Genomic DNA, 27,202 nt, shown 5'->3' with positions numbered 1-27,202 from the left:
AGTAATATTTCACTAAGTAAGGAGTGATGGATGGATGACATATGAAGGATAGCAGAAATTAATGCACTTTCAAACTTGTACTGTGGAAATTCAACTATGCTGTGGTCTAACTGTTTTATCTCATCTCTCCTTCCAGACCTCTTCCCAAGCAGCCTCCAACACTGCCAAAACCTCACATCATTGGTGGAGTGAAATACAGCTGAGGCCTTTGACACAAGGGATGGATGCCCTGGAGGGACAAAAAGACTTCTTTTGCACTATAGCCTAAAAACTTCTGCCCTTGAAAGACATGCATTGTGTCTGAGTCCTGAAACTCTGGGGTGGCGCAGGCCCGACCCCTTGGTGCTCTATCTCATAACGGTGCTATGAGTACATGCTCAGGTACATGTAAAGTTATTTATGTCCTGTATTTATTTCAGCACAGTGCACTGTGGTAGACACTTTCTAATTGTAGCATTTGGGTTTGATTTGAATCTCTCCTCCTACATCTTGGTCTGTTTGCTTGCGTTGTGTATACTGTTCTGTTTTATCAGGAGAGGATTCAGTGCTCTCATTAGTGGGCCATCTGGAGAGATGCGGATAAAAAAAGATGTTAGGTCGAGTAAACTGGATTTGAAATGGAAGGGACGTTTGCAGCTTTATGTGTGGGAGAATCACTACAGTACTTGGGAGATGAAGGATTAACGGGAGGCAACAGCAATCTTGAGCAGACTTTTCTGCATCCTGTGAATTGATTCAAAAAGTGACACACAATCACAAAGTATTTTGTGACAATGTTAAAATGTGTGTATTTACATTTAACATGACTTTGAAAATAGGACCCATGCATTGAGGTAATTGTAAACAAAACATCTCAAAGTATGAAAAGAAAAATGAAGAATGGATGGAATGTCAACGTTTTTACTGGTGTTTTACATGATGATCATCTGAATTTTAAACAAGACACTTGAGTACAAGGTAGTTCCACTACATTTGAAAGAACCAGATAAAACAACCTGTAGATGAAGTTACATATGTTACAGAATAGTCAGCATAAAGTAGTGAGGGCTGTTCAGCCATCTGTCAAGGTGCCATTCTCACTCCTGGCCATAAGCCCCAACTACCCCAGAGCACCTGATGGGCAACTGTGGACTCCAGCATATGGGGTATGTCCTGCAAGCCTCAGAGGGGAGAAGCAGAACTTTAGACTTACATGACTGGACCTGCAGGATGCAGCCTGGTAACGGAGTGATGGTACAGCTGCAGAACACACTGCCTATGTGGAGTCTGGAGAGGGCTAACTCGCCTGCGGCTAACACACTTCTGTGCTAGCACGCCTGGGTTTCAGGCCTAATGGGAGAGTTTGCACTGAGGTGCACTTACACTTGCCCACTGAGATTTGGGCACATTGCCTCTGAGCCAGCAATGTCCAAAAACTTGAGTCTGGCTTGTTCTATCTATATTGTACATCAAATTGTGTTTGTTTACTTGTTTCATGTGCCAATTACTTTCTTTTGTTGATGTATCTCATTTAAATAACTGTTTTTAAACTCATAATTCACTTTCTAATGTCATCATCTATATCCTGCATATGGTACAAGGCTTAGTTTAAGTTTTGTTTTTACAATGTAAAAAGACTTAAATAGGTTTTGTTCACTCTATTCTTTCTCTCTCATCCGTTGCATCTAATTAGCAATACTTGACTGCAAACAAATGTATCACTGCTACATTGATTAGAAACCAAGGCCACATCTTTTGAATTGTAATGCATTAGCTTAACTTTGCTTTGCTCACATTTTGTACTCATTTATTTGAATTTTGTATGAACACTTTAACCAGTATTCATCTCTCTTGCTGGATTTTTATTCTTGGATTCATATCCTCATTGACTGTGTTACAGGTGAACACATTATCAAGGTCTTTTTGTACAATAAACCTTTGATAAATAATAGCGTAAAATGTACCATATGTAGGTGTCAGTGTCTGCACAGATTTTAAAAAATCAGATCTCCATATATTAGTAAAGCTGTTAAAACTGCTATTTTGCTTTGTGGTGAATGGTCTCACTGATATGTTAGGATTCTTCCAAGTAAATAATCTTCTAATCAAACATCCTTCCTGTGAGCATCCAGAAGATGTTCTGAAACAACACATATGACATGGGCAACTGCATTATCTGAACTTCACTGTATCTTGAGGAAATTTAGACCAAAGAATTAACATATGTTGGTTTACATTTACCTTTCTCTCAAAAGACTTTGCCATTTCTATGGCACCTAATCCAAACTAAAGAAGAAAATGGTGAAGTAAAATAATCATAATTAATAACTTTTTAAAAATATAAATACAGTTATGAAGATTACATAACATTACATAAGATATAGGTATGATATCTAAACTTCAGTTGCTTCCATGCATTACTACATGAACTGTACATTACCCCATTTTTAGCATGCTTATCAGCTCCGTTGTCCAGTAATAGCTTGACCAATGCTTCATGGTTGTTTAGCACTGCTACCTTTATGAAGATAAGATTTTACAAGCTAGTCCTAAATGTAACCAGCATTTCCAAGTAATACCGTTCTGTTCTACTACAATGACTCAGTGAACACAATCTCCCATCAATATTAGCCAAGCACACGTCATCTAAATAACTCCAGCTACTTGTAAATACCACCACACTAGATTTTCTAGAAAGGGTTGCATCATATCCCTGTCACAATGAACCCTCAAGGGCAGCAATAACTAATATGTTGACCCTTTGATATGAAGGCTCAAACCAACCAACAATACCCCTTAATGTGTATTAAGGAGCCTTTAATTCAGTCTCGGCCCTTAATGACTGTTTAATCTATTGATAATTTAATCTGTCAGTTATTCCCTTAATTGTGCCTGAATCAATGAACAATTCTACTTAATAGTGCCCTTTAAGAATGACATAGACATTAAGGGGTTTTGTTTCATGGTGCTTTCTACACACATGGTGGTTGTTGAACTCTGTGGTACCTTTAAATCTGCAGTGCATACCATTAGAGGAGTCTTGCCATCGCGGTCTCTGACATTGACGTCTGCTCCAGCTCTGATAAGAAGAGCTGCCATCTCAGCATCCCCACTGACAGCTGACACCCTCATTAGGGGCGTCCAGTATGACACACTGTCCCTCACATCCACCTGGGGGCCAGAAGAAAACATCAGCTCATGTAGACAGTGATGTGTCCGTATGGATATACAAGCTATATCCACAGCCACATATGGATTATGGAATGGACAGTTTTATATGGCACTACACCAATTATGTGGCTCTGCATGTACATGTTCATCATGCACAAATAACAAGGCACTCAGCAGGTCAGCTTCTTATACCAGGGAAGCAGGCCAGCAAATTGTGGGTCTCCATTAGCAAAAGAACTGTATCTACCTGCCCATGTCATGCTATCTTAATGCTACAGCAGAAAAGTGACTTTAACTGGAGTTTGAGTGATTGAAGCGGTTCAGCGGTTGTGCCCTGGATGTGACCCTGGGAAGTGTCTGACCTTGCAGCCGTCCTGTAAGAGGTGCTGTAAGACAGGCAGATGGCCTCCATCTGTGGCCCAGTGCAGTGCTGTGCAGCCAGCCCTGTCCATGGTGCTCCACGGCACGCCACACTTACGCAGGCACCGCACCACCTCCAGGTGCCCACAGAAACATGCCAGCATCAGACTGCAACCCATGCACACACACACACACAAACACACACACACACACACACGCAATTCTCACTCACATGCTTCACTGGATTATTTTTAAATATATTGTACATAGACCATCAAGAGAGGTCAAATAATTTTGGATACACCTGCATGGACAATGAAATTTGCCAAGAAAGCAGAACGAGCAATGAGCAGCAGGCTGTTTAAAGAGAGAGCACCAATGGGAGCCCACCTGTTCTTCCCACTGCCATTCGTCATGCTGACATCAGCACCATGCTGCACCAGCATGTGGACCAGACTGTGGAGAAGTCAGATAGAGATATTATTTAAATACAGTTTCAATTTCCCTCACGGGATCAAAAGAGTATATATACTTATACAATTCCAGACCAGACAAGAGCGTTTTTTGACAGAGTGAACCCAAAAAGTGATGATACCTTAGGAATCCTCTCATTGCTGCCATCATCAGTGGGGTAAAGCCCAGTCTATCTGGAACATCCACATTTACCAGCCTTCCAAAAGTAAATATCATTCATCAGCCAGAAGTACTCAAGAGATATGGGCATAGTCAAATGTTTTACATACACATTTTATACAAATGCTAATACACTGACTTTCAATTGCATTCCAATATGTTTTTCCCCGCGTGTCTGTCTGTATTTACAGGATTTAATAGTAGCAGTGATGTGCAGTCAGCTGTCCACAGAGACTGAGAATGGTGTTTGGATCAGTGTGGGCGATTGTGGGTGGTGTTTGGATCAGTGTGGCGATTGCGGGTGGTGTTTGGATCAGTGTGGGTGATTGTGGGTGGTGTTTGGATCAGTGTGGGTGATTGTGGGTGGTGTTTGGATGATTGTGGGTGGTGTTTGGATCAGTGTGGGTGAAGTGCTCACCTGGACTGCAGCACTTGGCTCAGCTCCTCCTCATCGTTCATCAGTACAGCCTGGTGCAGGTTCCTGCCATTCACTGGCTCACCTAAACAATTACCAGACCCAGTCACACATCTGAGTGTGAGTGTGTGTGTGTGTGTTTAGCCTATATATAACTGAAGTTGGCATGTATGCATTTATAAAATGTTGTTAAATGTTTTCCTGAACCTAATTCCCAAAAGGAGACAAGGCTGAGTTCAGCAGTGTGCTGTGTGGTTGTTGTCTGCACTCACGCGCTGTTGATGCAGTCAGGATGGGCCCACAGATGGTCTCCCCTGAAGGACGTGTTGCCTTCACTCTGAACCGGTACAGAGTGCTGGCCTGCAGACCTTCCACCGTGTGCTGTGTGCCATAGCCACTGAGACCATACAGACAGAATCATGTAGTTGAGCACTAACAAATAACAGTGGTCAGATAAACAACTTTTAAAAATGAGAAATGAAGAAATGAATATCAGTATATGAGAACGCCCTGCAACTCACACCAAGATCTGTCCTTATGTGTCAGCATTACTCATTTGCCAGCAAATCAATCTTACATATCAGCTACACCAGAGACTTTCTAATGTGGAGACAGCACTCAAAAAATCCTCCATAGAAATGAATGGGGCTAGTTTGTAACACCAATATGGCCGTAGTCTACACATATCCCACCCCTCCTTGGCAAAACGTCGACATGTGAATACATTGAGCCAATCATGTGGTGTGATGTGAATACATTGAGCCAATCATATCGTGTGTTGTGAAGACATCGTGCCAATCATGTGTTGTGAACTCGCAGCTGGAGCAAGATTGGTGTCGTGAATCCTTGCTCACGCGCATTTCTGCCGAACAGGATGCCCGATGAGTGCCCAAAAAGCGTTGTAATATGGCCGCCGAGTGGAGGGACTTGTCAAAAAGGACTTTGGCTACACTTACACATAGACTGCAGCAAAGCTGTGCTTTCTGGGATCCTCCTCCTCCAGGGTGAAGCATGTCCACTCCTCAGGCGATCCCACACGTTCCTCTTTCTCCTCCTTTCCCCAGGTCAGTTCAATACTGTGGTGGCTGACATCACTGATAACCAGTGGGACCAGGCAAGAGAGTCTACACCTGTCTAGATGACAGTATTATTCTCTAAACAACAATGCTTTCGTTATAAGCAACTATTACACCATACCACGTATTCTACCACAGGATGGCGCCAAAATAGTGGTGTTATTTTCACATTACATGACTCCCATTTCACTCAAAATAGGCAGAGGGTCTTTTTATTCAGACTGTATAAACCCCTATTGTTCTTGAATATCATCCTATTGTTGAGTCTATATTCATTTGTCAAAAATCCCAGACAAAAATGACTGCAAAACTGCAATTTTTGATCAATTCCTTGCCAGTTCGTATGCAGGAATGCAGTATTTTGGACATGACAAATAGCATTGCAACTACATTTCTGCGGACATGAGATCATCTAATGCTGATTTCAGAAAAAATTACAGTGGTCTCTCTTACTGTGTATACACCACTGTAATTTTTCTAAAATCAGCATCTCTACACGTATAACAGCCATTTAATTTCAGTGTCTGTTGAATTCCAACACAAGCACACCTCATTCTACTTAATGAGTTACTGATTGGGTGATCACCTGAACCAAATCTTATTTAATGAGGAAAAGTATAAAAAAAAACACTTTCCATTACTATCCTCTTGCAATAACAGCTGGATGGCAAAAACAGTGCTAGTAGTATCCCAAAAGTGCAACCCCAAAACAGAAAAAGTTGGGACGTTGTGTAAAATGTGAATAAAAACAGAATGTCATAATCTGCAAATTTCTTAAACTCATAATTATTTGCAAAAAGGACACAGACAACATATCAAATGTTGAAAGACAAATGTGACTATTTCATGGAAAATATATGTTCATTTTGAATTTGATACCAGCAACATGTTTAAAAAAAAGTTGGGACAGGGGTAACAACATGCTGGAATAGTTGTTTAATAACAAAACGAGGAATGTTTAAAAACTAATTAGGGTAGCTGGCAACATGATTGGGTAAGAAAAAGAGCATCCCAGAGAGGCAGGGTCCCTTAGAAGTAAAGATGTAGGGGTATTCATTACTCTGTCTAAACCTGTGTGCACAAATGATGAAACAATGTCATTTTAATGCTTCTTAACAGAATTGTGAAGTATTTTGGGAGTTTATCATCTACAGGACATAATATCATTAAAACATTCAGAGAATCCAGAGAAATCTTTGCAAACAAGGGAAAGAGCTGAAAAACAAATTGGATGGTCTTTGGGACCTCAGATGGCACTGCATCAACACCAGACCTGTTTCCAGACCGGTCATTGTATGGGCTCAGGAAAACCTCTAATAACCATTGTCTATGTGTATAGTTTGATACTAAATCAAAAACTGCAGATACAATTGTAACAGCTAAAATTGTATGATGTGATGTGAAAATTAATTCTGCACATATTAATAATATAGTATAGTATAGTATAGTATAGTATAGTATAGTATAGTACAGGGGTGGGCAACTAATTTCCCCAAGGGGCCACATGACAAACTGGGACTGTTGAGGAGGGCCGGACCCAAAATACCGAACTCAAGTCTGAACTCAATTCTGTCCAATTCTATTCTGTTCTTGTATAACATTAAGTAAATCATATGGTTTTGTTTACTACTCATAAGAACAGATGAAAATGTAAGGGAGACAAAGGAAAAACAGCAATAGGCTATTTAATCTATGTCCAGTATGTAATCATTCTCGAAAAGGATTTTTTGACATTGACATTTTTTTTTTTCAGTTTTCAAAGACTGATATAAAAAAGTAGCCTACTACAATATCTAGGCTATATAATTTAGGCTAGGCCATGAAAATGTGAAGGAGTCAGTACAACCATAGGCCTGTGCCACCATTTCATCAACACTCAGCAATATTTCATCATTACATCATTACCATCATTACCATCATTAAATTAACTCTATGCAGAATTAGACTATGAAAATGTGGAGCAGACAATAGTAGGCTGTCATTAGTTAATCAACATGCACAAAGAAAACTATTTTAAAAATGTAGGCTATGTTTTTGCTTTAACTTTATGCACAAAACTGATTGGTCAACTCACCCTGTGTGTTGAGCCGGCTGCTTCAAGCAACCTGTGGGTAGTAGCATCATACTAATTCGCTAACTTCGCTAACATAAGCTTTGCAAATAAACTCAGACATATTTTGGTTACAATGACGGGGTTATCTGAATGTAAACTGTCTATCTGCCAGTAACGTTTTGAAATTAACACTTCGTATCGCCAATAAACAGCAGGAGTTCGTTCTGACAAACTTTGCGGTGGTGAGCGACGCAGACATAAGAGACACAAAACTTTGAAAGGTTTACGCCGACTTAAAGGCAACTGCATTGTGTCGACGCAGAAGCATAAATTCTATTCACCAGCACATCAGTGAGGGTGTTTACATCCTATGCATCCACGCACAAATAGCTTTCAAAATAAAAGCAACGATATTGATTTGCATGCATTATCTCTATGCTAGGCTCTTGACTATTGTTCTTTCATGGACCTTACGCGGGCCGGCCAGGGAAAGCCCACGGGCCAGATGTGGCCCGAGGGCCGTATGTTGCCCATGTATGGTATAGTATATAGTATTTCTCCATAGAGGAAGAGTCCAGGTTCTAAGATCCAGCAGTCTGCAGTCTAGAATTGTCAAATTAGGTGCATAATGGAATGATAAACATGACTAAGAATATCCCATACTATTGAGCAACTGAAATCCTATATCGGGGAGTAATGAGGCAACATTTCATTCTCAAAACTCTAGCAAATGGTCTAAACATTTACAGAATCCTAAACATTTACAGAATTTTGTTAAAATTAAGAGGTGAGGCATCACAGTAGTGAACATGCCCCAGTCCCAACTTTTTTTGAAACATGTTGCTGGCATCAAATTCAAAATAAACATATATTTTCCATGAAATAGTCCAAATTGTCATTTCCAACATTTGATTTGTTGTAAATGTCCTCTTTACTGCTAAATATGGGTTTACGAGACTTGTATATTATCACATTCTATTTTTATTTTGCATTTTACACAACATCCCAACTTTTTCTGTTTTGGGGTTATAATTGGAATAAAAAAATAACTATTGACCATACCAAAAGAGTTGAAAAGAAACTCCCCCAAGCGGCGTCCCTGTCTGTAACATTAAAGGGACACCAGGCAAGCCTGATACATTGTCTCTACGAAGCTCCCCCTAGTGTCTGTACGTGTCGATACGTGTGTGAGCCCTCGCTTGGTCTGAAGCTCTTTTCCCTTTCTTTGCATCTTCCGTCAAGAGTTTTCGCTGCCTCTTCCCCGGCTCTGCCGTTATACACACGTTTGCAACAATCGCTAGCGTTTCGTTAGCCTCTGTGCTGGGGATGCAGGATGTAAACTGATCCTGCTTCTCGTGATGTCTGAGACTTTGTGAGACTTTGTGCCTGGTGTCCCTTTAAATTGGCTACTGCCGAACAAGTGTGTTCTAATGTTAACGTTAGACTGAATATCTTTTCATCCAAGCTGCTGGTAACTAACAATGTAGAAATCAGCTAACTTTGGATTACCTTGCTCACCATTTTTCATGATCTGCTATGCTATCATCTCTCTGTCGAACTCTCATTGCAAACATGAGAGACTCTGCAGCACGGTTAACGGGCTGTTCACTTGTCATTTTGGACGTGAGCTAAAGTTGGACAACAGTAACAGTAGCAACAGTAACAAGGTGGGACAGGCCTACCACTGAATTAGAAAGTGTGATTGGCTTGTGTGTTGCCTGACAGTTCAAGAGGATCTTTGCAATTAACTTCAGATCAGAATTCATTCTGAAAATATATTATAATATTTCATGATTTGAAACAACTCCTAAGGGCAGGGCTCGTCGTGTAAAGCTAGAAGAAAAGCCCTTCATCAATGAGAAGCAAAAAAGTGCCAGGCTGGGGTTTGCAAAAGACCATAATTGGACCATAGAGGACTGGAGTAAGGTAATCTTCTCTGAGCACCTGGTCATCTTCTCTGAACACCTGGTCATCTAATGGTTAGAAAGAGACCTGGAGAGGCCTACAAGCTGGCGTCTCACACCCACTGTGAAATTTGGTGGAAGATCGGTAATGGGTGCTTCAGCAAGGCTGGAATCGGGCAGATTCGTCTTTGTGAAAGACTCATGAATCAAGCCATATACAAGGTTACCTTGGAAGAAAACCTGCTTCCTTCTGCTTTGACAATGTTCCCCAATTCTGAGGTTTGTTTTTTTCCAGCAGGACAATGCTCCATGCCACACAGGTAAGTCAATCAAGGTGTGGATGGACCACCAGATCAAGACCCGGTCATGGCCAGCCCAATCTCCAGACCTGAACCCTACTGAAAACCTCTGGATGTGATCAGGAGGAAGACAGTCACCCAACAGCAATGTGAAAGACTGGTGGAGAGCATGCCAAGACGCATGAAAGCTGTGATTGACAATCAGGGTTATTCCACCAAATATTGATTTCTGAACTCTTCCTACGTTAAAACTTTAGTATTGTGTTGTTTATAAATGAATATGAACTTGATGAACTTGTTTTCTTTGCATTATTTGAGGTCTGAAAACACTGCATCTTTTTTGTTATTTTGACCATTTGTCATTTTCTGCAATAAATGCTCTAAATGACAATATTTTTATTTGGAATTTGGGATAAATGTTGTCGGTAGCTGATAGAATAAAACAAAACTCTTAATACTCAAACACATGTCTATAAATAGTAACATCAGATAAACTGCAATAGTCTCTTTTTTTTTTTTCAGAGCTCTAGACCTATGTTTGGCTATTGGTTTTACATTCTTAGACCTATACTTATCGGGTAACATCACGGAGTGAAAAAGGGACTTGGTTTGAAAATATTAATTGCATTTGCTCTGAAAAACAAGATAGATTTTGTCTAGGCCTACATGCCATTCATGTTCTCTTCATAAATCATTTGGGAGTTAGAAAATCCCTTGAAAGCGAAGAGGTTCAATGATTAGCCTATGCTGCTATTGTTCAGGGGTATCTAATTTGTTATATGATACCAGCCCATTCAATCATGACCTCTTACTGGATAGGTGCGCACATGTCTTAGCCTACCACAGATATAAAAAATCCAGTTTAAACTCAATCGGATTCCAGGAGGAAAACAGTGTTGTTAGACTAGGCTACATTGAGTTGATTTTTAAATCCCATGTCTACTACTTTAAAGATCGAATTACTCTTGTTATACTGTAATAATTTAAGAGATCATTTTGCATGTCACCAAAACCAATATTAAGCATAGCAAGATGCTCAATTTACCTTGTTTCTCCATAAAGCTCTGCGCTGTTCGTGATAGTGCCATTTTGGTTGCTTTCTCCACTAGCTTTGACCAGTGGTCGACCTGTATACATCATTGCTCACCAGATGATTGCAGTTGCTATAGGAACATGTGCGGAACCTACACATTGCAGGGGCTACAAAGTTTCACTTGTGTGCCTATGTGCCTAGTGCCTGTTTCTTGTAGGCTACTGTCTGTCAGTGCATGCGCGTTCTGAATAAATACATTTGGCATGACATAGGCCTACTCTCAACTTATTTTACCAAATGTGTCATGAAAACATTTCCTACAACTGGGCTCAGTATATGAACAGTTCGAGAGCACCGTTTTTTATAATGGGATTAGTGACCACATGATCAGACCGAGGCTCTCGAAACTCATTCGTGAGAGCGTCGGGCTCAGTTCACGTGTTCCAAGGGATGGAGTGTAACAATCCGACGGGATCAACATTGTTTATGTGGAAGTAAATGGCTCTTTGGAGAAATATACTTGGAAACACGAAACTGTTAAAAACTATTGAAGTGTAGACTATTTTTACGTTCTTGAGCGAAGCGTTTTGCCGCTCTCGGTTTGCGCGCTCTCAGTTGGCGTTGTGTTATCATCGGTTGACAAAGTCAGGAGTGGTTTTGCAAGACTTAGGTTCTGCTATTTCTTTGTAACTATTTTTTGGACATAACCTGACTGGAAGCTATAGACTTCTCCATGCCCTGGTCGGGTTCCTTTGCTCAGCATAGGGACTCGCGGCTGGCTATAGGCAATCATTATGGCGGAGTCCTGTGTTTCAGAGGATCACACAGACACTGAGCTTTGTGCTCTTTCTCATGTTGTTGATGGTGCTGCTGAGGAAGCTTTTGGTTTTGGGGATGATCTTGAGCTGAATCAGTTTGATGGTCTGCCATATTCTTCCCGTTATTACAAACTTTTGAAAGAGAGAAAGTCCCTGTCTGTTTGGAAAGTACGATGCGAATTCCTGGACCTGTTGATGAATAACCAAATTGTAATAGTTTCAGGCACAACAAAAACTGGAAAAAGTTCGCAGGTGAGTGCATGATTTCTGCATCAGTATTTTCAGGCATGTTTTATGATGAGACAGAATTTGCCTTTAGTGGTATTTTGTGTGCAAAATTTGAACATTTTCCAAAAGGCAGAAGCACAAAAGTATAGCCTATAGGCTGCAACTGATGACCGCGGATCTAAAATATTATTGATGAAGTAGACTATTCGTTTACAGTGGGATTATTTGCACTTGCTTGAAGCTCTAAGGCAAACCATATTTACCATGATGCGTGAATCTGTATAAATTAACACGACTTCCTACCATAGAAGTTTCTTAAACAAAGTAGTTCACACTGTAGGCTTGGCCTGTCTATATATAGCCAGAGGGACTCCATATTACATTACAGCAAGCAGAATGACCTCGCAGACCTTTGTGGAGTTGACCTGGTTAACATGAGAGGGAGTCAGTAGTTTTGTGAAAATAGTCAGTAGTCTTTGTGAAGGAACAAGAACACTAATCATATTGACTGCCTGTGTTACCTAATGCCTTTATTTATCCTGACAGTTTAATCCCATCAACCCTGTCTGTTTGTGGTGGCAATCACTTTCAAATCCCTTTACACAGAAATGTAACTTTCTTTGAAGGTTTAGGCTTACGTGTCTGACTATGTCATGACTGCACAGGTTTTATGTGAAGTATTTAATGTTAGGTTTGGAATCTACCTTTTTGTTGTCAATGCCTAAATATTTGTATCTATAAATAGTGAATGACGTCCCTGTGAGTGAATATTGAACACTTTTATTGTCATATATCCTCTCACTTTAAGAATAGAATGTAATTTAGTTGATCACACACACACAGCAGCTATGAGGCAGACAGGCTGACAGAAGGGTTCCATCCCCCAGCCTAGTTTTGTCCTAGATAAACTCAGTCTTTAGTGCATTCAATAGGCTTGGTGCAGCAGATGCAGGCGCTAGCCTGTGTGTGTGTCCTGTCTGCCTGTGCTTTCAGAGCAGGCCTAATGCAGCCGGCGCTCATACAAAAGGTCCAGCTGTTGGCCTGAGTTAGAGGGGTCTGGGGGGGGGGGCCTCCCACTGCTAAGCCCTCATCCATTGGAGCTGTCACTTTGCTGCCCAAGCAGTTTCCATTAGGGGCATAGACTGTGATGTGCCTCCATTAGGCAAGGGGTTGACCTCCCCAAGTGGGCATATCTCTGTGTGGGCTCTGAAATCTGGTCAGTGTTTCTGTTGCCAAAAGTAGTAGATTGGTCAAGTTGAATATTTGTTCAGAAACAAATGCAATTAATGGCAGATAATGGTGCACTATTATGTCACAAAATAGTATATATATTTTAGTCATGTCACAAATCATAACATATCCTATTGCCAATAATGATGTTGCCACAAGACACTGTTAGTGAATGGTTGTTATGGCCATAGTGAAATAATACCCCAGGGTGTCTCCTAATCGTATCTATCTTATCTCATCTCATCTAATCCCTGCAGGGTGATCATGTACACTGTGGTGTGGTTGTCTTTACTATGTAATATGCTGATTGAAACTGAAATGCCATGTAGGCTATACGGAAACTGAGAATGGCCTGTATCTTAGGGCTGCTCGATCATGGCAAAAATCATGATTACAGTAAATTTGGTCAATATTGAGATCATGATTATTTAACACAATTATGCCATGATAATGGAGACACCATCCATTTTCGAAACATTCCAAAAATTAATTACATCAATAAATTACAACATTTACCCGTTAGCAAAAGTTGGATTTATTACTATGACAAAACAAATACACTGTTGCAAAGCAGAATATGGCAAAACAATTGTTGTTTTATAATAAAGGCTGTTTTCATAATCATAGGGAGTCATAATTATAATTGAAATATGCTTCTGATTAATTGCACAGCCCTACTGCATCTTCAGCAGCACGGTCCTAATGCAGCCGTTTTGTGTTGTCTGTGGCCCACCTGCAGATCCCCCAGTGGTGTGCAGAGTTCTGTCTGTCTGCGCAGTTCCAGCATGGCATGGTGGTGTGCACGCAGATCCACCGGCAGCAGGCTGTGGAGCTGGCCCTGCGCGTGGCCGACGAGATGGACGTGAACATTGGCCACGAGGTGGGCTACAGCATCCCTCTGGAGACCTGCTGCTCCAGTGACACTGTGCTCAGGTGAGGGGAAATGCTTGCTGTTAGAGTGGACATACTGTATGCTTCTGAAACAAGAAAATTCACACACACACACCTTTTTCCTGTGATAATTTCAGAACATGCTAGAACAGCTAGACCAAATTTTATTTGATCCAGATTTTGCCAGTATCTTTATATATTTTATTACACTAAAATAGATAGATACATACATACATACATACATACATACATACATACATACATACATACATACATACATACATACTTTATTAATCCCGAGGCAGTAGCCCCGGGTTATATAACCATAACACAACAAACACACATACACACATATCTTACATACATACAAATCACTCAAAGAAATGTAAACATTTAAAGAGCATGTGAAAACATTACAAAGGTCTGGTAGACTGACCATAATAAGATGTTATGGTAGAGTGTGTGCAATGGTGGTAGTGCAAAGTGAACAGTGCAGGGATTGAACAGTGCAATAACTTTGCTTATTATTAAATATTAACTACGACAATGAAAAGACAGGAATGTAAACATAATATAATTGCTTAACAAACAAAGAAAAAGAATATACTTTAAGAACAATATATAACGGGGAATAAGTTATAAGATGTAGATGTTATGACCACAGTCCAGATTGTGTAGGAGTAATATGAATGTACAGTATGGTTTGGACATGGACCTGACCTGCTGATTATCAGTGTACAGTGACCAGTTATGTGATGTGAGTGCCCCATAGAGGGTCCATTACGTCTGACTTTGAGGGGCCTTAAGCACCCTGTGGAGACCAGGGCTGATTAGAGAACTCCTCCCATGTCCAGGCTTTAGTGGGGAGAAGAACAAAGGAAAGGCGCTCATCTGGAAAAGTTAACTCTGAAGTCTTTCTGCTTCAGGGAAGACATGTACTGAGTGAGGGGGCACTGATCACGCGTAGTACCTCCAGGAGAGGAAGATTAACACACGGATGGCAAGAACCTTCATGCATTTCAATTGCGTGTCCTAAATAGTTTTGAACGGTTTGAACTAATATGTAAGCAGTTAGTTATGGTTGAAATAAATGTTGGTTAGCAAGTGTTTCCCACCCATTACAGATGCATCATTAACTAGATGTACCGCAGAGCGGTACAAAATATGACCGACGCCCAGTCCAGCACATTTTTTCCACAAAAATAAATCACGCTGAAAGGCCTATATGATTCTAACTGTCTCACTAAATTGCATTATCCACACTCAATTCTCACTGGTATCTGCTAGACAACAAGTACCAAATCATGATTAGTTCATAGATTTCACATGTAAAATTCATTTTATACAACCCCACCTCCATCTTGCCTGTTCATAATTCTGAGAAATTCTTGAATTGTGTGCATGTACATGTTTATGTTATGTGTGTGTGTGTGTGTGTGTGTGCGCGCGTGCTTGTGTGTGTGCCTGCGTATGTGCCTGTGCATACTTTGTGAGTATGTGTCATACGTATGATTACTGTGTATGTGTGTGTGTGTTCTGTTCTGTTTGTGCACGTGTATCCACATGAAATGGGTTAACATGACCCCAGGAGGCAAACATACGGAAAAAAATGGTCATCCTAGGCCCTACAGTTCTCAAGATATTCACAGAGAACTGTCTGCCCTACCCTCCTTTCGGGGGGTCCAGTCCAGTGGGGGGGCTACAGATCAAAACGAAAAACGATGGTTCCATGCTATCCATGTGGGGTTACATGCCCACCAAGTTTCGTGTACCCCGGTCTTTGTGTGGGTCAGTGTCCCGGGAATCCTTGACAGAAATTTGGGCATGAAAAAAAAAAAAAAAAAAAATCTGACTACTGTAAACCTATATGACCGCCGCTTCGCTGCGCGGCGGTCATAATAACGAGATGCTGTTGCTGTTAATGTAGCACTCTGTACAAAGACATTTCTATGTTTTTTGTGCTTTGTGTATGGGACCGTGTGTGTGTGTGATTTTACCTTTAGCAAATGTGTATAATGTGTCTAATCTGTCATAATCTCCAAGTATTTTCCATGATTCAACATAACTGTGATGTGAACTGCGCAGGCATGCATAATGGAATGAGGTTTTAGCATTGTGATGGTTTCCTTGCTCTTTCCCCAGGTACTGCACAGACAGCGTGCTGCTGCGGGACATGATGTCCGATCCCCTGCTGGAGCACTACGGCGCCATCATTCTAGACCAGGCTCACGAGCGCACCGTCAGCACTGACCTCCTGCTGGGCCTGCTCAAGGAGGTTCTGGTCCAGAGGCCGGAGCTGCGAGTGGTGGTGCTGTCTGCTCCCCCAGCTGCAGAGCGCCTGCTGGGCCACTACGGAGCCGGCGTGCCCCTGCTGACGCTGGAGACCCTGAACACTGCTGAGGTGGTGCACAGCAGTGGGAGCCATAAGGATTACTTCTACCCAGCGCTCCGACTGGTACTGGAGATCCACCGCACCAGGGAAGAGGGAGACATCGCTGTGTTTCTAGCCTCCGCTCAGGTGTGTGTGCGTGTGTGCGTGTGTGCGTGTGTGCGTGCGTGTGTGTGTGTGTGTGTGTGTGTGTGTGTGTGTGTGTACACACATCAGTTTTCCTCTGCTCTGTACCAGAACATACTCACCACATACATACAAGCTAAAGGGAGCTATAGCTATAGAGTTTGCAATAGCATTCTTTACATATGGTTGCAGTGGAATGAGACGTATGTAGGCATTACATTGGCATAGACATTTTTCCTGGGAAGTGAGCATTAGCTCTGACTGGCACTGTATGTTAGCAGCTCTGCCGTTGGGCCTGAGTGCATGGCTCTAATTATGACAATATCAACAGGGGGACAATAACAACATTGTGCTCGTGGCACAATGCACTTCAGTCACAGGACACCAGACCAGCTCAGCCCTTTAATCGTTGCTGTGTTTGTCAGTTATGGGAACAAATCCCGTAATAGTGGTACATTCTGTATCATTGTGTTATTTATTTCACTTTTAAGACTCTTATGTGCTTCTGTGCCCTCATACAGCGGCCTGGTCCATGTTCATCAGTAAGCAGTAGCCCCCAGTAGCCCCTACTTGAGATATCCTATGTAAGCCTGGGGTTTTTCTCCTGATAGAATTGAAAGCTGAACTGATCCTGGGTAATGGGGAGTTAATTGAGAGAAACTTCAGTGAGGTTTTCTCCAGTGTTTGCTGATCTCAGAAGCTGAGAGTGAGCTTACTGTATGCTGTGCGAACTGCGAAGACTTTCACTTGTCACCAGATTATGCAGAATCCAAAGACTTTAAGTGCAGTGGTACATCCCATAAAGCCCTTTTTGTATGCCCATTAAAGTATAGTCATCGGATTGTTCTTACCACCCTCAATTTGACGTGGTGCCTGTGAGGCTCATCTGTGGTGGTCTTGACCCATTACAGGAGGTGGAGTGTGCCTACGGGATCCTGTGTAAGGAGGGGGCCAGGCTGAGTGGCGGACTGGGGCAGCTGATCCCAGTGGCCCTTCACCCGGGCAGACTGGGGCTGGACCCGTGCATGGCTGAGGAGCAGCCGAACAGCCGAAGAGTCTTCCTCTCCCACAGTCAGGCCGAGGACATGTTCTGGGCTGTGGACTCGCTCAACTTTGTGATCGACACTGGAATGGAGAGGAAATATGTGAGTGAGGATGTTTTCTTGTGAGTGTGATAAAAGCTTGCAGTGTATTTTTTTTATTAGAGCATCTCTTGAGGCACAAACCCACTTGCTGTACCGTCAGCGCTGTTTTCTCCCCTCAGCATTGCCTTCCAGGCCAGCGTAAACAACAGCCGAGTGTTTCTCTCATGGTCTGCATGCCCGTAGCTAGGCTCGACTGGCTCGGTGAGCTGACATGACTGTGATTGCTCCTCCACAGGTATACAACCCTCGTGTCCGGGCATACGCAGAGGTGATAAGACCCATCAGCAGATGTCAGGCTGATATCCGCAAGCAGCTGACCAGGCCTGCAGGTAGAATACACTTCAAAGGATTTACCCTTGTAAACTGTCAAGGGCTGCTCTGTTCAATTTGACCATATAACAAGACACTCTCCTTAAGAACTGTAACTCAAAACAGGCTTGCTTTCATAACTACTAGCCAGATTGGTTGGCTGTGCATTTGAGAAAATTCCTTCAGAGTAAGGGAGGTATAAGAAACAGAACTGAACATAATTATGTATAATAAAGGGGAGGCCCTAGCATTGTTTTTTTTGCCTCAGGTCAAGTATTGGAATTTGCTTTTGCATTGTTTTGCAAGTTCGTATAATAGATTTCCGTTCCAAAACATTTAATCACACATTTAGTGTTATTCAGCTTGCCTTCAGTTTCCATTGTTCAGTACAGAAACATAAAAGTTATTGTCAGAAAGCTGGGTGGAGAATGCACTAGAGGAGGATCAACATGTTTTTCCTTTTGATATTGTTGGATATGGATTTGATTTTTTGTTTGGCCAAACTTATGTCTCCATTTTACCATGGCTTATTCTATATTATATTGACAAGTATAATTGAATGATCAGTGTCATGAATGTTCCTCCAGGGAAGTGCTTCTGCCTGTACCCTGAGGAGACCAAGCTGCCTGCAGAGAGCGCTCCCCAGCTGCTGGAGTCCAGCATTGTGCCCACCGTTCTGTTCCTCAAGAGGATGGAGGTCGCCGGCCTAGGCCACTGTGACTTCATCAACAGACCAGGTGAGTCCTCACTGTGCGAAAGACCAGTGTGAGAGATGGGATAGGGGTGTGTGTGTGTGTGTGTGTGTGTGTGTGTGTGTGTGTGTGTGTGTGTGTGTGTATGCGAGCCTGTGCGTGTGTGCTTCGTGTGCATACATTTGGCTTGTTTCAAGGCCACAGATGGCCCTTGCTGTGGCCCTGTGTTGGGACTGAGTGGCTCCAGTGATCCATGCCTGAGCAGAGCTGACAGCAGCAGGCCACGGGGCTTTGTTGCGAGGCAGAGAGGCGAATGTGTGGGAAGGCTTGGATCTTATTGCCAGCACTGTTGAGAGGCAACATAAAGACTACAGGCTTGTTAGCGATTACACTGTGGCTCTGTGTTAGGCCTCACAGCACAAAGGACAGGAAGCTCCCCCACCCTTTGGCCATCAGGTTGGGCCTGGAATGTTTGTGCTGTGCCCGCATCCAAATGCACCCAGTGGAGCCCACTGTGGTGATGATGCTGAAGCGATTAAAAATGTTACTGGAAGTCTAACTGATGTACAGGGATGTACGACCTTTGTCTGTGTTGGCTCAATAGCTATTGAAAATCATCAGTTTTCTGTTTTGTTCATCAGCAGAGCCTAGTTCAATGGGTTGATTTGGAGAGGGCATCGATTCCAGACATGGCCGGATCTAGAATAGGGCTGGGAGGGGCAATGCCCCCCCAAATATTTCTTCTGCCCCACCTAATTGGTCAATTTTAATTGACAGCTATTGAATCTGCCAATCACACTTTTCTAATTGGGTCCTGTCTGAATTTGAGGGTGCTGATTTGTTGGTTGGATAGTATAAATACCGGAGCAGCAGCGTTCCCCTACCATTCCACACTGTGTGCATCACTTGCTGTTTCATACTTCAGTAGAGAGGGCTTAGCTATATTTCCATAAAGGTTATAGGCTACTAGATGTAAAATAGATTTTTGTTGCTGGTTAAAATAAAGACCTTTAACTGTAGTGTTACTGTTGGTATTATTCTCGTTTTGAATAAGGTTTGTTTTTTAGCTAATGTGCATGTTAGCTTTCTAAAGTGATCTAGCCAGTTAGTTTGTTAACATTGGTCATTCCTTAACTGTGTTATAAGCAGGGTGGGAATTTTACGGTGGCCACGTGTTTTTCTAAGCTTTTAAACAATGTTAGTAACTTTAATTTATTTATGTTACATTCTGCGCCTGTCTCCCTACCCATTCATCTCGGTGGAATACTTCACAAATTTTTCCCGAACACATGACAAACCATATATCAGAAGAAACAGGAGACCTTACCGAATACAAAGGTGTAAAGCATTCCCCTGTGCAGTTAGCCATTCCAGAGTAATCCGGTTTTACATTTGCAGCAATGTCTAAATGCATGTCTCCAACTTTGGGCTTCAGGTTTCACAGTGTGTTTAAATAGTTCAATACATGATTTCATAACAGGCCAAATACAAAATAAATGTTACAAATATCGCCTAAATATCTGTAAATATTATTAAAATCAGCTGACTAAGAGTTTGTCAAAGTAGCCTTAATGTTCACAAAATGCTAAGCATGCATGTAGACTATTTGAGTTTCTTAAAGCTGTGCTTAAATTGTATTCATTGTGCCCACCCCAAATTTCTATTTGCCCCCCAATCTGAGCAGCCTAGATCCGGGCCTGATTCCAGACACATATCCCTGTTTTCTATTACTTCTAAACTATTGTTTTTTCCTCCCTTTTTGCTGGTTACATGTTAGAGGTGGACTGACTGACTATTTTAAAGTTCTCTGTCCCCACAGTGCCCTCTGTGCTTTAGTTTTAAAAATGGTCCCTCTTCTTATTTCTTTCAGATCCTGAAGGTCTAATGCAGGCTCTAGAGGAGTTGGATTACCTGGCTGCATTGGACAATGATGGGAATTTATCAGAGATTGGAATCATCATGTCAGAGTTTCCTTTGGACCCCCAGATGGCTAAGTCACTGCTGGCCTCCTGTGAGTTTGACTGCGTAAGCGAAGTGGTGACGATCGCAGCCATGTTAGCAGGTACAGTCTTATGAACCATTCAAAATCTACAGTTCTCGTTCAGTTATTCTAAATTTATTCTTAATCTTTTGTAAGCTATGTTACCACTTAAAATATGTTCTGTTATTGTCTAGTTTTGTATGGTTTGCCCCGTTTGAGATTCTAAATAAGGTGTGATTTTAGATTTCTGAATTGTGTAACATTATTGAGGACAAGTTTACAGAAGATTCAGTGCAGCTCATACTGTAGGTAGCCATGTTATTTTTCCTGCACAGTAGTTTGAACACCGCTCCAGACACTGGTATGATGCTAATTGTTTCTGGTTCCTGTAGCACCAAGCTGCTTCTTGGAACCACCTGTCGGCATGGCAACTGAGGCAATGCAGTGCCACCTGAAATTCCAGCATCCAGAGGGCGACCATTTCACACTCATCAACATCTACAACACCTTCAAGCAGAGCCAGAGAGAACCCTGTTAGTTTGATTACATGACCACATCACGCTAAACAATAGCATTAAGACAGAAATTGCAGAAAAATATTTATTAAAGGAGAGGTCAGAACATTGGGACAATTCCAGAGTGTTCATTGTGATGGGGAACCATTACTGATTAACACTCATTAAACTCATTTACCATGACTGGATTTACTCCCAGGTTTCCTCATCATGATTCCCTTTAGACAACATGTCCAGTTGCTGCATCTTTTCCAAACATGTTGCTGACAACCACTGCAGCTGGATTTCAAATGTAACTTTAGCATTTATCTCAGTCCCCAAAGCTTGCTGATAGATCCAGTAAAATTCCGTCCAAGGTCTTGTCAACAGAGGGTTTCTAGACTATATTCCCAGTGAAAGTTCAGATGGCAAGATAGTTTGGCAGCATCGATCTAGTAAGTTTCAGCAGAAGTTGTTCCCTATGGTCGAAATGTGTGGTTTAAATCACATTTCACTATGATTGTTCAGTTTCAATTATTTAGAACTGCTATCTAATGACGTCCATGTCTAATCCAATCCAGATTCTAAACCCCTCCTGGACTGTTTTCAGGGGTTAGTTTTAGCCAGTTGGTGCCAGTTGTTTTGGTGCCATGAAGTCTGTTTCCCACAGGCATGCATGTGTGGCCAATCAGAGTAAAGTGTTCTGTCAGTGTATGGTTTTGAGGACATAGTGATAAGAAGATGGTGGCCATTTTCAAGTAAGGAACCCCATGCTCAGCAGTAGGGCAGCACATTTCAGTTCAGTTGTGAAGACTAAATTTAGATGAAAGTGAATGCAGCTCCTACTCTAATCAGACCTCTCTTTCAGACTTCAGCCCTGAGAAGTGGTGCCAGGACTACTTCCTGTGTTACGAAGCATTGAACACCGCTGGTGCCATCCGATCTGAACTGATGGACATCCTCAGAAGACTCGAGTTGCCTATCTCTGAGCCAGCTTTTGGAACAAAAATCAATACCCTCAATGTCAAGAGAGCCCTGCTGGCTGGATTCTTTATGCAGGTATGCATGCATACACTCTGACAGATTAAATGTAAATATAAAGATTATCATGTGCTAGTGTTTCTATAGTCAACAGTTATCCTTTGTTTTTAGAGATACAGCTCTGTATTCACAACCGTTTAACACAATTTACATGCATGATCCATCAGTATATTAATACTTGTTGAACTCCTATTCCTTCAGATTGCCAGAGATGTAGATGGCTCAGGGACTTACTTCATGCTCTCCAACAAGCACATAGCTCAAGTCCATCCATTGTCCAGCTATGGAGCCAAAGCACACAAACTGGGTCTGCCCGAGTGGGTGCTCTTCCATGAGTACACCCTGTCTGAGAATAACTGCATCCGCACCGTGTCTCAAATCTCCCCTGAAGCGTAAGTCAACACGTTCCGATCCCCTTCAACTCTCTACTCAGTTATGACATAAGGGAACGCAGGTGTGTGTGTGTCCTGTATTGAGTGGAACACTGAATAATATTCATTGGGAAAAAACAGTAGCTCACAACAAAACTGTAAACAATTCAGTATTTTTTATTTTGGATATGTAATCTGCTGTCTGGTATTACAGTGGGAATTTGGAGATTACAGTTCCCAGAACTGAAGGGATTTGTGGTTTTCCAAAATAAGGGATTTTTTTTTTTAGGTGTAAAAAACAAACCCAGATTAAATTCCCATTAACTAATCTGGTAAATGTATATCATTCTGAAAATATGGTTTCAGTAAAATGGGTTGAGTGATTTTGTCGTCCTTCCATAGATTCATTCAGATGGCACCCCAGTATTTCTTCTACAATCTGCCGTCAAGTGAGAGCAGAGACATACTGCAGTGCATCATGGATCATGAAGGCCCTGGCAGCTGCAAGGACAACAACCAGACCTCACAGGCCATCACCACACAAACAGACTGTCCAGAGCCACAGTCTTATGACAGATGTGTGATCCAGTAGAACTATTCATACTGCATTCAGAATCTGAAGACCAGTTGCCAAAATGAACTATGAAGCATGTCTGCACATTTGTCCTTCTGTGGAAATGTTAAATGTCTCATCATGTAGGACATGTTGCAGATAAAAAAAACATGTATTCAGGGAAGGAATATATTGCATTTTAATATGCAATTTCTGAATGGTTTTTGGAACATACATGTACATAAATTTTGGACTTCTAGTGTACAGAAAGTTTTCTTGGAGAGGTTGAATTATTTTCAGGTATTCTGTGATTAGTATTTACACAAATGACAGATGAATAAATTATTGCAGTTATGGACTACAGAAGTTGATTTGTTTAATGCATTGAGCCGCAGAAAAATGTTTCACTGGGTTTAAGGAATCTCAGACTTTCACCTCAAGTCTGAGATAAATAATTTCAAAAATAATTATATTTCAGGAAAGTGACAATATGAATTTACACAAATGATTCAATACCAGTCTAAGACTACCACTTGGCCTTAATTGGTTGACCAGGTTAGAAAAAACATAATTCAAACTCCAATGCAGTTGGACTTAATGAGGTGAAGAGACACCATCCACTGGACTAAGAAACTTTCAGCGTCGGTCACACTTTTTTAAAGGTCCAGAGGTTTGTATGAAGGTATAGTCATACAACATATGAAAAGTAGATCAAACAGTGAGGTACTCCTTGAGTTTGTCCATTATAACTCCCATTTTGTCCATGGGAACCAACATGACAGTGCGATACGGCTTCATCGGCACGTCATCAAACGACCACCTTCCACTCAGGCATGAGTCTGTCTCCTCCTGGACTGAGTACTGGAACTTTACAGACGCTTGCTGAAGAAAAGAATTTCAAAAAGTGCTTGGTAAATTTAACAAACTAAACAATTACTTTTTGCATCACTAAACAGGACAAACTGCAGAATCCAATATTCTAATTCACCACCTTATACTTCTTTAAGCTAAAATGAACTGATGTAGAAATGCATTTCATTTGTATAAAAATACATACATTTCCTTACTATTATTATTTTTGTTTGTTTAGTTTGTATAATTGTGATAATATTATGTTTGGCCACGATAACAGTGTACTGAACATCACATTTGTGTCAGCTCTTGCTGTGTCTAACTGCTCATACTTGTAGACTTACCTCATGGAAAAACTCCTCCTCTGCATTCACAAACATCATATCCTCCTTTGGGGCTCCTCTGTTAGGGATGGTCTTCTTCACCTCCTTGCAGGTCTTGCTGATCATCAGACAGTAATGGCATTTCCCACTGGGTTTGTTGGTCCTCTGTGCTTCTAAAATCTCATCTCTGCATCAGAAAGACAACAATCAGATTACTTGTCAGTAAATAGATTACAAGGTAAAAATATTGTGGCTGTTAAACTTGTTAAATACATTTCAAAATGTCCTGTCCATGTATTCTGGTCTATGATGAGGTCTGTTTTGTCCATATTTTATAGTTTTGAACTATCACTGATACAGAGTTTGTTGTCTACCACAGAGAACACAGACTGAAGGCTAACCAAAATGTTTATGACAGACGATGATGAATACCAAAAAATATATAAACAAAGAGGAAGTGGATAAAGGAGCAGCAAAGCAGCCATTTTAGCTGGCCTGTATTGACCATGAAAACTGACTGGGTCCACGACAACTATTTTATGGAGGTACAGACATAAGTATACTCAGATGTTTATCTTTTAAAACTGTAGGCCCAAACATCTGACTCATTTTCAGTCTAAAATACTAATCAAAATGACTGCGGTTACAAGGTTCACATTTTTGAGTGAGCTAGCCATCTTGCTAGGCTACATAGTCTGATGACTTGGCAGGAGATTAGTTTGAAACAGAATCTGGATTTGGTATCCAGCTGTCCATCTGTGGGAGGAATAATCATATCTGGGCCACAGGGTTGGATGAAGACTTTACTGGATCAGGTGATACTATTATAGCTGCCTGCTGAACATATTACATTCTCCCTGCTGAAAAGAACAATGTAAACAATAACCTTGGTCCAGCCATTAGCCCCTTATGATCCCTTTCAAAAAGCCCATCAGTACAATAAACGGGAATCAGCTCACCAGTTTTACATTTTATGATGTAGACCTAGAATGACCAAGTTAACAATAAAGGTCGCCCACCGGCAGCAGCATCTAAAAATCTAGTCAAATGCCGACAGAATGAATTTTATAAATAATTTGTAACTAGGATATTGAGGTCTTATAGACTTATAGAGTAACTGACATTTTCTTATCATATTTTTTCAGGGACAATTATATTTTAATTTGTAACCATTTTTATGTCAATTTCAAATACAATGGATTGCATTATTGCAATGAATTTCAAATAGGAATCATCTACTCTCACATGTTGAGCCTCTCACAGACAAGTGTAAGAGCCTGAAAATGGAAGGTGTGCAGGATACTCACTGGAGCTGCTTATGGAGGGGCAGGGCGATCTGGGGGGGCACATTGATGAAGCGCTCGCTCAGCAGCAGCCCCACCGGTTTGGTCGTGTCATTCAAGGCCTTCTCAAGCTGCTCAGTGACGGTGGGGGGACAAGCCTTCTCACAATGGGCCAGAACCAGCTCCTTAATCTGCTCCACACACTCCACACCCTGCACGGCCCAGGACAAAATAAGGAAATTGCATTCTGGTTACTTGCCAGCATTCAGTCTTGATATACAACACATTGAACAAGCATCATCAGCAATAGTATAATCTAATTCAAATATGACCAAGTCCCACTTAGCACACAATAAAGCATAACAAACACAATATCCCTTACCTTTCTCTCTGTTAGATTCAGCATACTTATGAAGCCAAAAACTTCGTCTGGATCATCATCATCACTGTCTTCAGGAACATCTGCTTGCTGAGGCATATGATTACAAGTCAATCATTGCCATAAAAAAAATGCAGGTTCTTTGACAATATTATATGTAGGCATATTCATCTTACCCGAATGACGCTTCCAATGTGATTCTGCTGGATAATGATGTCAGTGAGCTCAGACATATTAACGTGGGCCTTCAAAAACAACTGTGGGTGGACATGAGTCATTAGCCTATTAAGTATGTGTTCATTTACGTATTTTTTTTTTCTCATTCAAGCAGCTTTGAGGTAAACGGGAGGTAAACAGAGTGACACCTTTGATAGATTACCTGTTGTAGCAACTTCTTTATCCCATTGAAGTCATTGTCTGATATTGTGTGAGCCTCAAAATCTACTACCACCTCCTGAAATGGACATCAGTTTACAGTTTCAGTAATATTAATTTAATGGAAACAGGTTACCAGCACGCATAAACAAATGTCTATATTGTGTAGATACTATATAAATAGTATCTACACAATGACAGGTTCCTGATGCCAATGAGTCTTAACAACGCTTGGTGTTAACATTAAAAGTTAGGATATGTTCAGATTACATTAATTAGCCTAGGTGTCACGTTACCACTATTCCATGATGCTCGTTAGCTTGCTAACGAATGTTAGCTTCAAGTGTTATCGTGAAGACGTTAGCCTACCTCGTTGATTTCTTCCTCGGACTCATCACTATCTTCTTCTGAGTCTCCATCGTCGTCGTCAATTCTCTCATCTGAGCTGTCGCCTTCATCTTCATCAGGATTTTTCCCCACACCAATTGCTCGCCTTTTCGCTGATGAAGCCATGCTGCAGCCTGTAGTAGAGCACACCAACAACTCCACGCCGTGAAACTAGGGAAAGGTCAAAGGTTAAATGTATCCGTATGTCAGCGATAGTGTGAATCTGTTGCGCATTGTCCACCATTTTGGCTCGAGCTGTACACTAATGAAACCAATGGAAGTACAACTATATTGAGCCTTCATGTCGACGTTTTCCTCAGAGGTCCGCTGTGAAAATGGCTGCGAATTGGAATATACCATTCACATACAGGGGTGAAAGGAGCGTGCTTTTATATATTCCCAGAATAATGTT

At 41.4% G+C, this 27,202-nt stretch overlaps 4 protein-coding genes across 8 annotated transcripts in view; 2 read left to right on the top strand and 2 right to left on the bottom strand.

The window, feature by feature from the left end:
• The window catches only part of LOC125288054 (disintegrin and metalloproteinase domain-containing protein 12-like), a 79,491-nt gene extending 77,561 nt beyond the window's left edge, over nt 1-1,930 (top strand). For both annotated transcript variants that reach the window (XM_048234176.1, XM_048234177.1), the window contains one exon: nt 137-1,930. In XM_048234176.1, the coding sequence (XP_048090133.1) occupies nt 137-203 (67 nt within the window). In that variant the 3' untranslated portion in view covers nt 204-1,930. The remainder of the gene's footprint in view (nt 1-136) is intronic.
• Nucleotides 1,063-11,209, bottom strand: fank1 (fibronectin type III and ankyrin repeat domains 1). 4 transcript variants are annotated; one of them, XM_048234179.1, is made up of 11 exons: nt 10,936-11,209; nt 5,515-5,688; nt 4,831-4,955; nt 4,562-4,643; nt 4,106-4,180; nt 3,901-3,966; nt 3,513-3,678; nt 3,007-3,150; nt 2,420-2,497; nt 2,221-2,265; nt 1,063-1,152 (listed from the first exon to the last, which is right to left on the bottom strand). In XM_048234179.1, the coding sequence occupies exons 1-11, from the start codon at nt 11,028-11,030 to the stop codon at nt 1,063-1,065; spliced, it is 1,140 nt and encodes a 379-aa protein (XP_048090136.1). In that variant the 5' UTR covers nt 11,031-11,209. The 4 variants fall into 4 exon arrangements, with proteins under 4 accessions (XP_048090136.1, XP_048090137.1, XP_048090140.1 ...); XM_048234180.1 differs by having other exon boundaries at nt 5,515-5,692; nt 10,936-11,058; XM_048234181.1 differs by lacking the exon at nt 1,063-1,152 and adding an exon at nt 1,991-2,119.
• Nucleotides 11,210-11,296: 87 nt separating this feature from the next.
• On the top strand, nt 11,297-23,230 carry dhx32a (DEAH (Asp-Glu-Ala-His) box polypeptide 32a). Its single transcript, XM_048234178.1, has 11 exons — nt 11,297-11,993; nt 13,939-14,132; nt 16,233-16,608; nt 17,517-17,750; nt 17,986-18,079; nt 18,647-18,796; nt 20,622-20,813; nt 21,125-21,265; nt 22,095-22,285; nt 22,469-22,659; nt 23,041-23,230. Exons 1-11 carry the CDS (start codon nt 11,718-11,720, stop codon nt 23,228-23,230), a joined length of 2,229 nt encoding a protein of 742 aa, XP_048090135.1. The 5' UTR covers nt 11,297-11,717.
• LOC125288057 (BRCA2 and CDKN1A interacting protein) lies at nt 22,796-27,057 on the bottom strand. Its single transcript, XM_048234184.1, has 7 exons — nt 26,773-27,057; nt 26,408-26,482; nt 26,205-26,285; nt 26,032-26,118; nt 25,674-25,861; nt 24,388-24,553; nt 22,796-24,073 (listed from the first exon to the last, which is right to left on the bottom strand). Exons 1-7 carry the CDS (start codon nt 26,914-26,916, stop codon nt 23,903-23,905), a joined length of 912 nt encoding a protein of 303 aa, XP_048090141.1. The 5' UTR covers nt 26,917-27,057; the 3' UTR covers nt 22,796-23,902.
• Nucleotides 27,058-27,202: the final 145 nt, after the last annotated feature.

Source organism: Alosa alosa, chromosome 22, assembly GCF_017589495.1.
Source record: "Alosa alosa isolate M-15738 ecotype Scorff River chromosome 22, AALO_Geno_1.1, whole genome shotgun sequence".
NCBI lineage: Eukaryota > Metazoa > Chordata > Actinopteri > Clupeiformes > Clupeidae > Alosa > Alosa alosa.
Note: the sequence above shows the minus strand (reverse complement) of the source record. Positions and strands in the feature narration are given on the sequence as shown.

Bases quoted from the DNA above. Each gene is read 5' to 3' on its own strand.
- fank1 (XM_048234179.1), bottom strand. From the start codon at position 11,030: ATGATGTATACAGGTCGACCACTGGTCAAAGCTAGTGGAGAAAGCAAC. The intron at 5,689-10,935 runs GTAAATTGAGCA...TCATCTAGACAG, and splicing joins GAGCTTTATGGAGAAACAAG to GTGTAGACTCTCTTGCCTGG. The intron at 3,967-4,105 runs GTATCATCACTT...ACTTCTCCACAG, and splicing joins GCAATGAGAGGATTCCTAAG to TCTGGTCCACATGCTGGTGC.
- dhx32a (XM_048234178.1), top strand. From the start codon at position 11,718: ATGGCGGAGTCCTGTGTTTCAGAGGATCACACAGACACTGAGCTTTGT. The intron at 16,609-17,516 runs GTGTGTGTGCGT...GACCCATTACAG, and splicing joins TGTTTCTAGCCTCCGCTCAG to GAGGTGGAGTGTGCCTACGG. The intron at 17,751-17,985 runs GTGAGTGAGGAT...GCTCCTCCACAG, and splicing joins CTGGAATGGAGAGGAAATAT to GTATACAACCCTCGTGTCCG.
- LOC125288057 (XM_048234184.1), bottom strand. From the start codon at position 26,916: ATGGCTTCATCAGCGAAAAGGCGAGCAATTGGTGTGGGGAAAAATCCT. The intron at 26,483-26,772 runs GTAGGCTAACGT...TGTCCATTTCAG, and splicing joins CCGAGGAAGAAATCAACGAG to GAGGTGGTAGTAGATTTTGA. The intron at 24,074-24,387 runs GTAAGTCTACAA...TCTTTTCTTCAG, and splicing joins AGGAGGAGTTTTTCCATGAG to CAAGCGTCTGTAAAGTTCCA.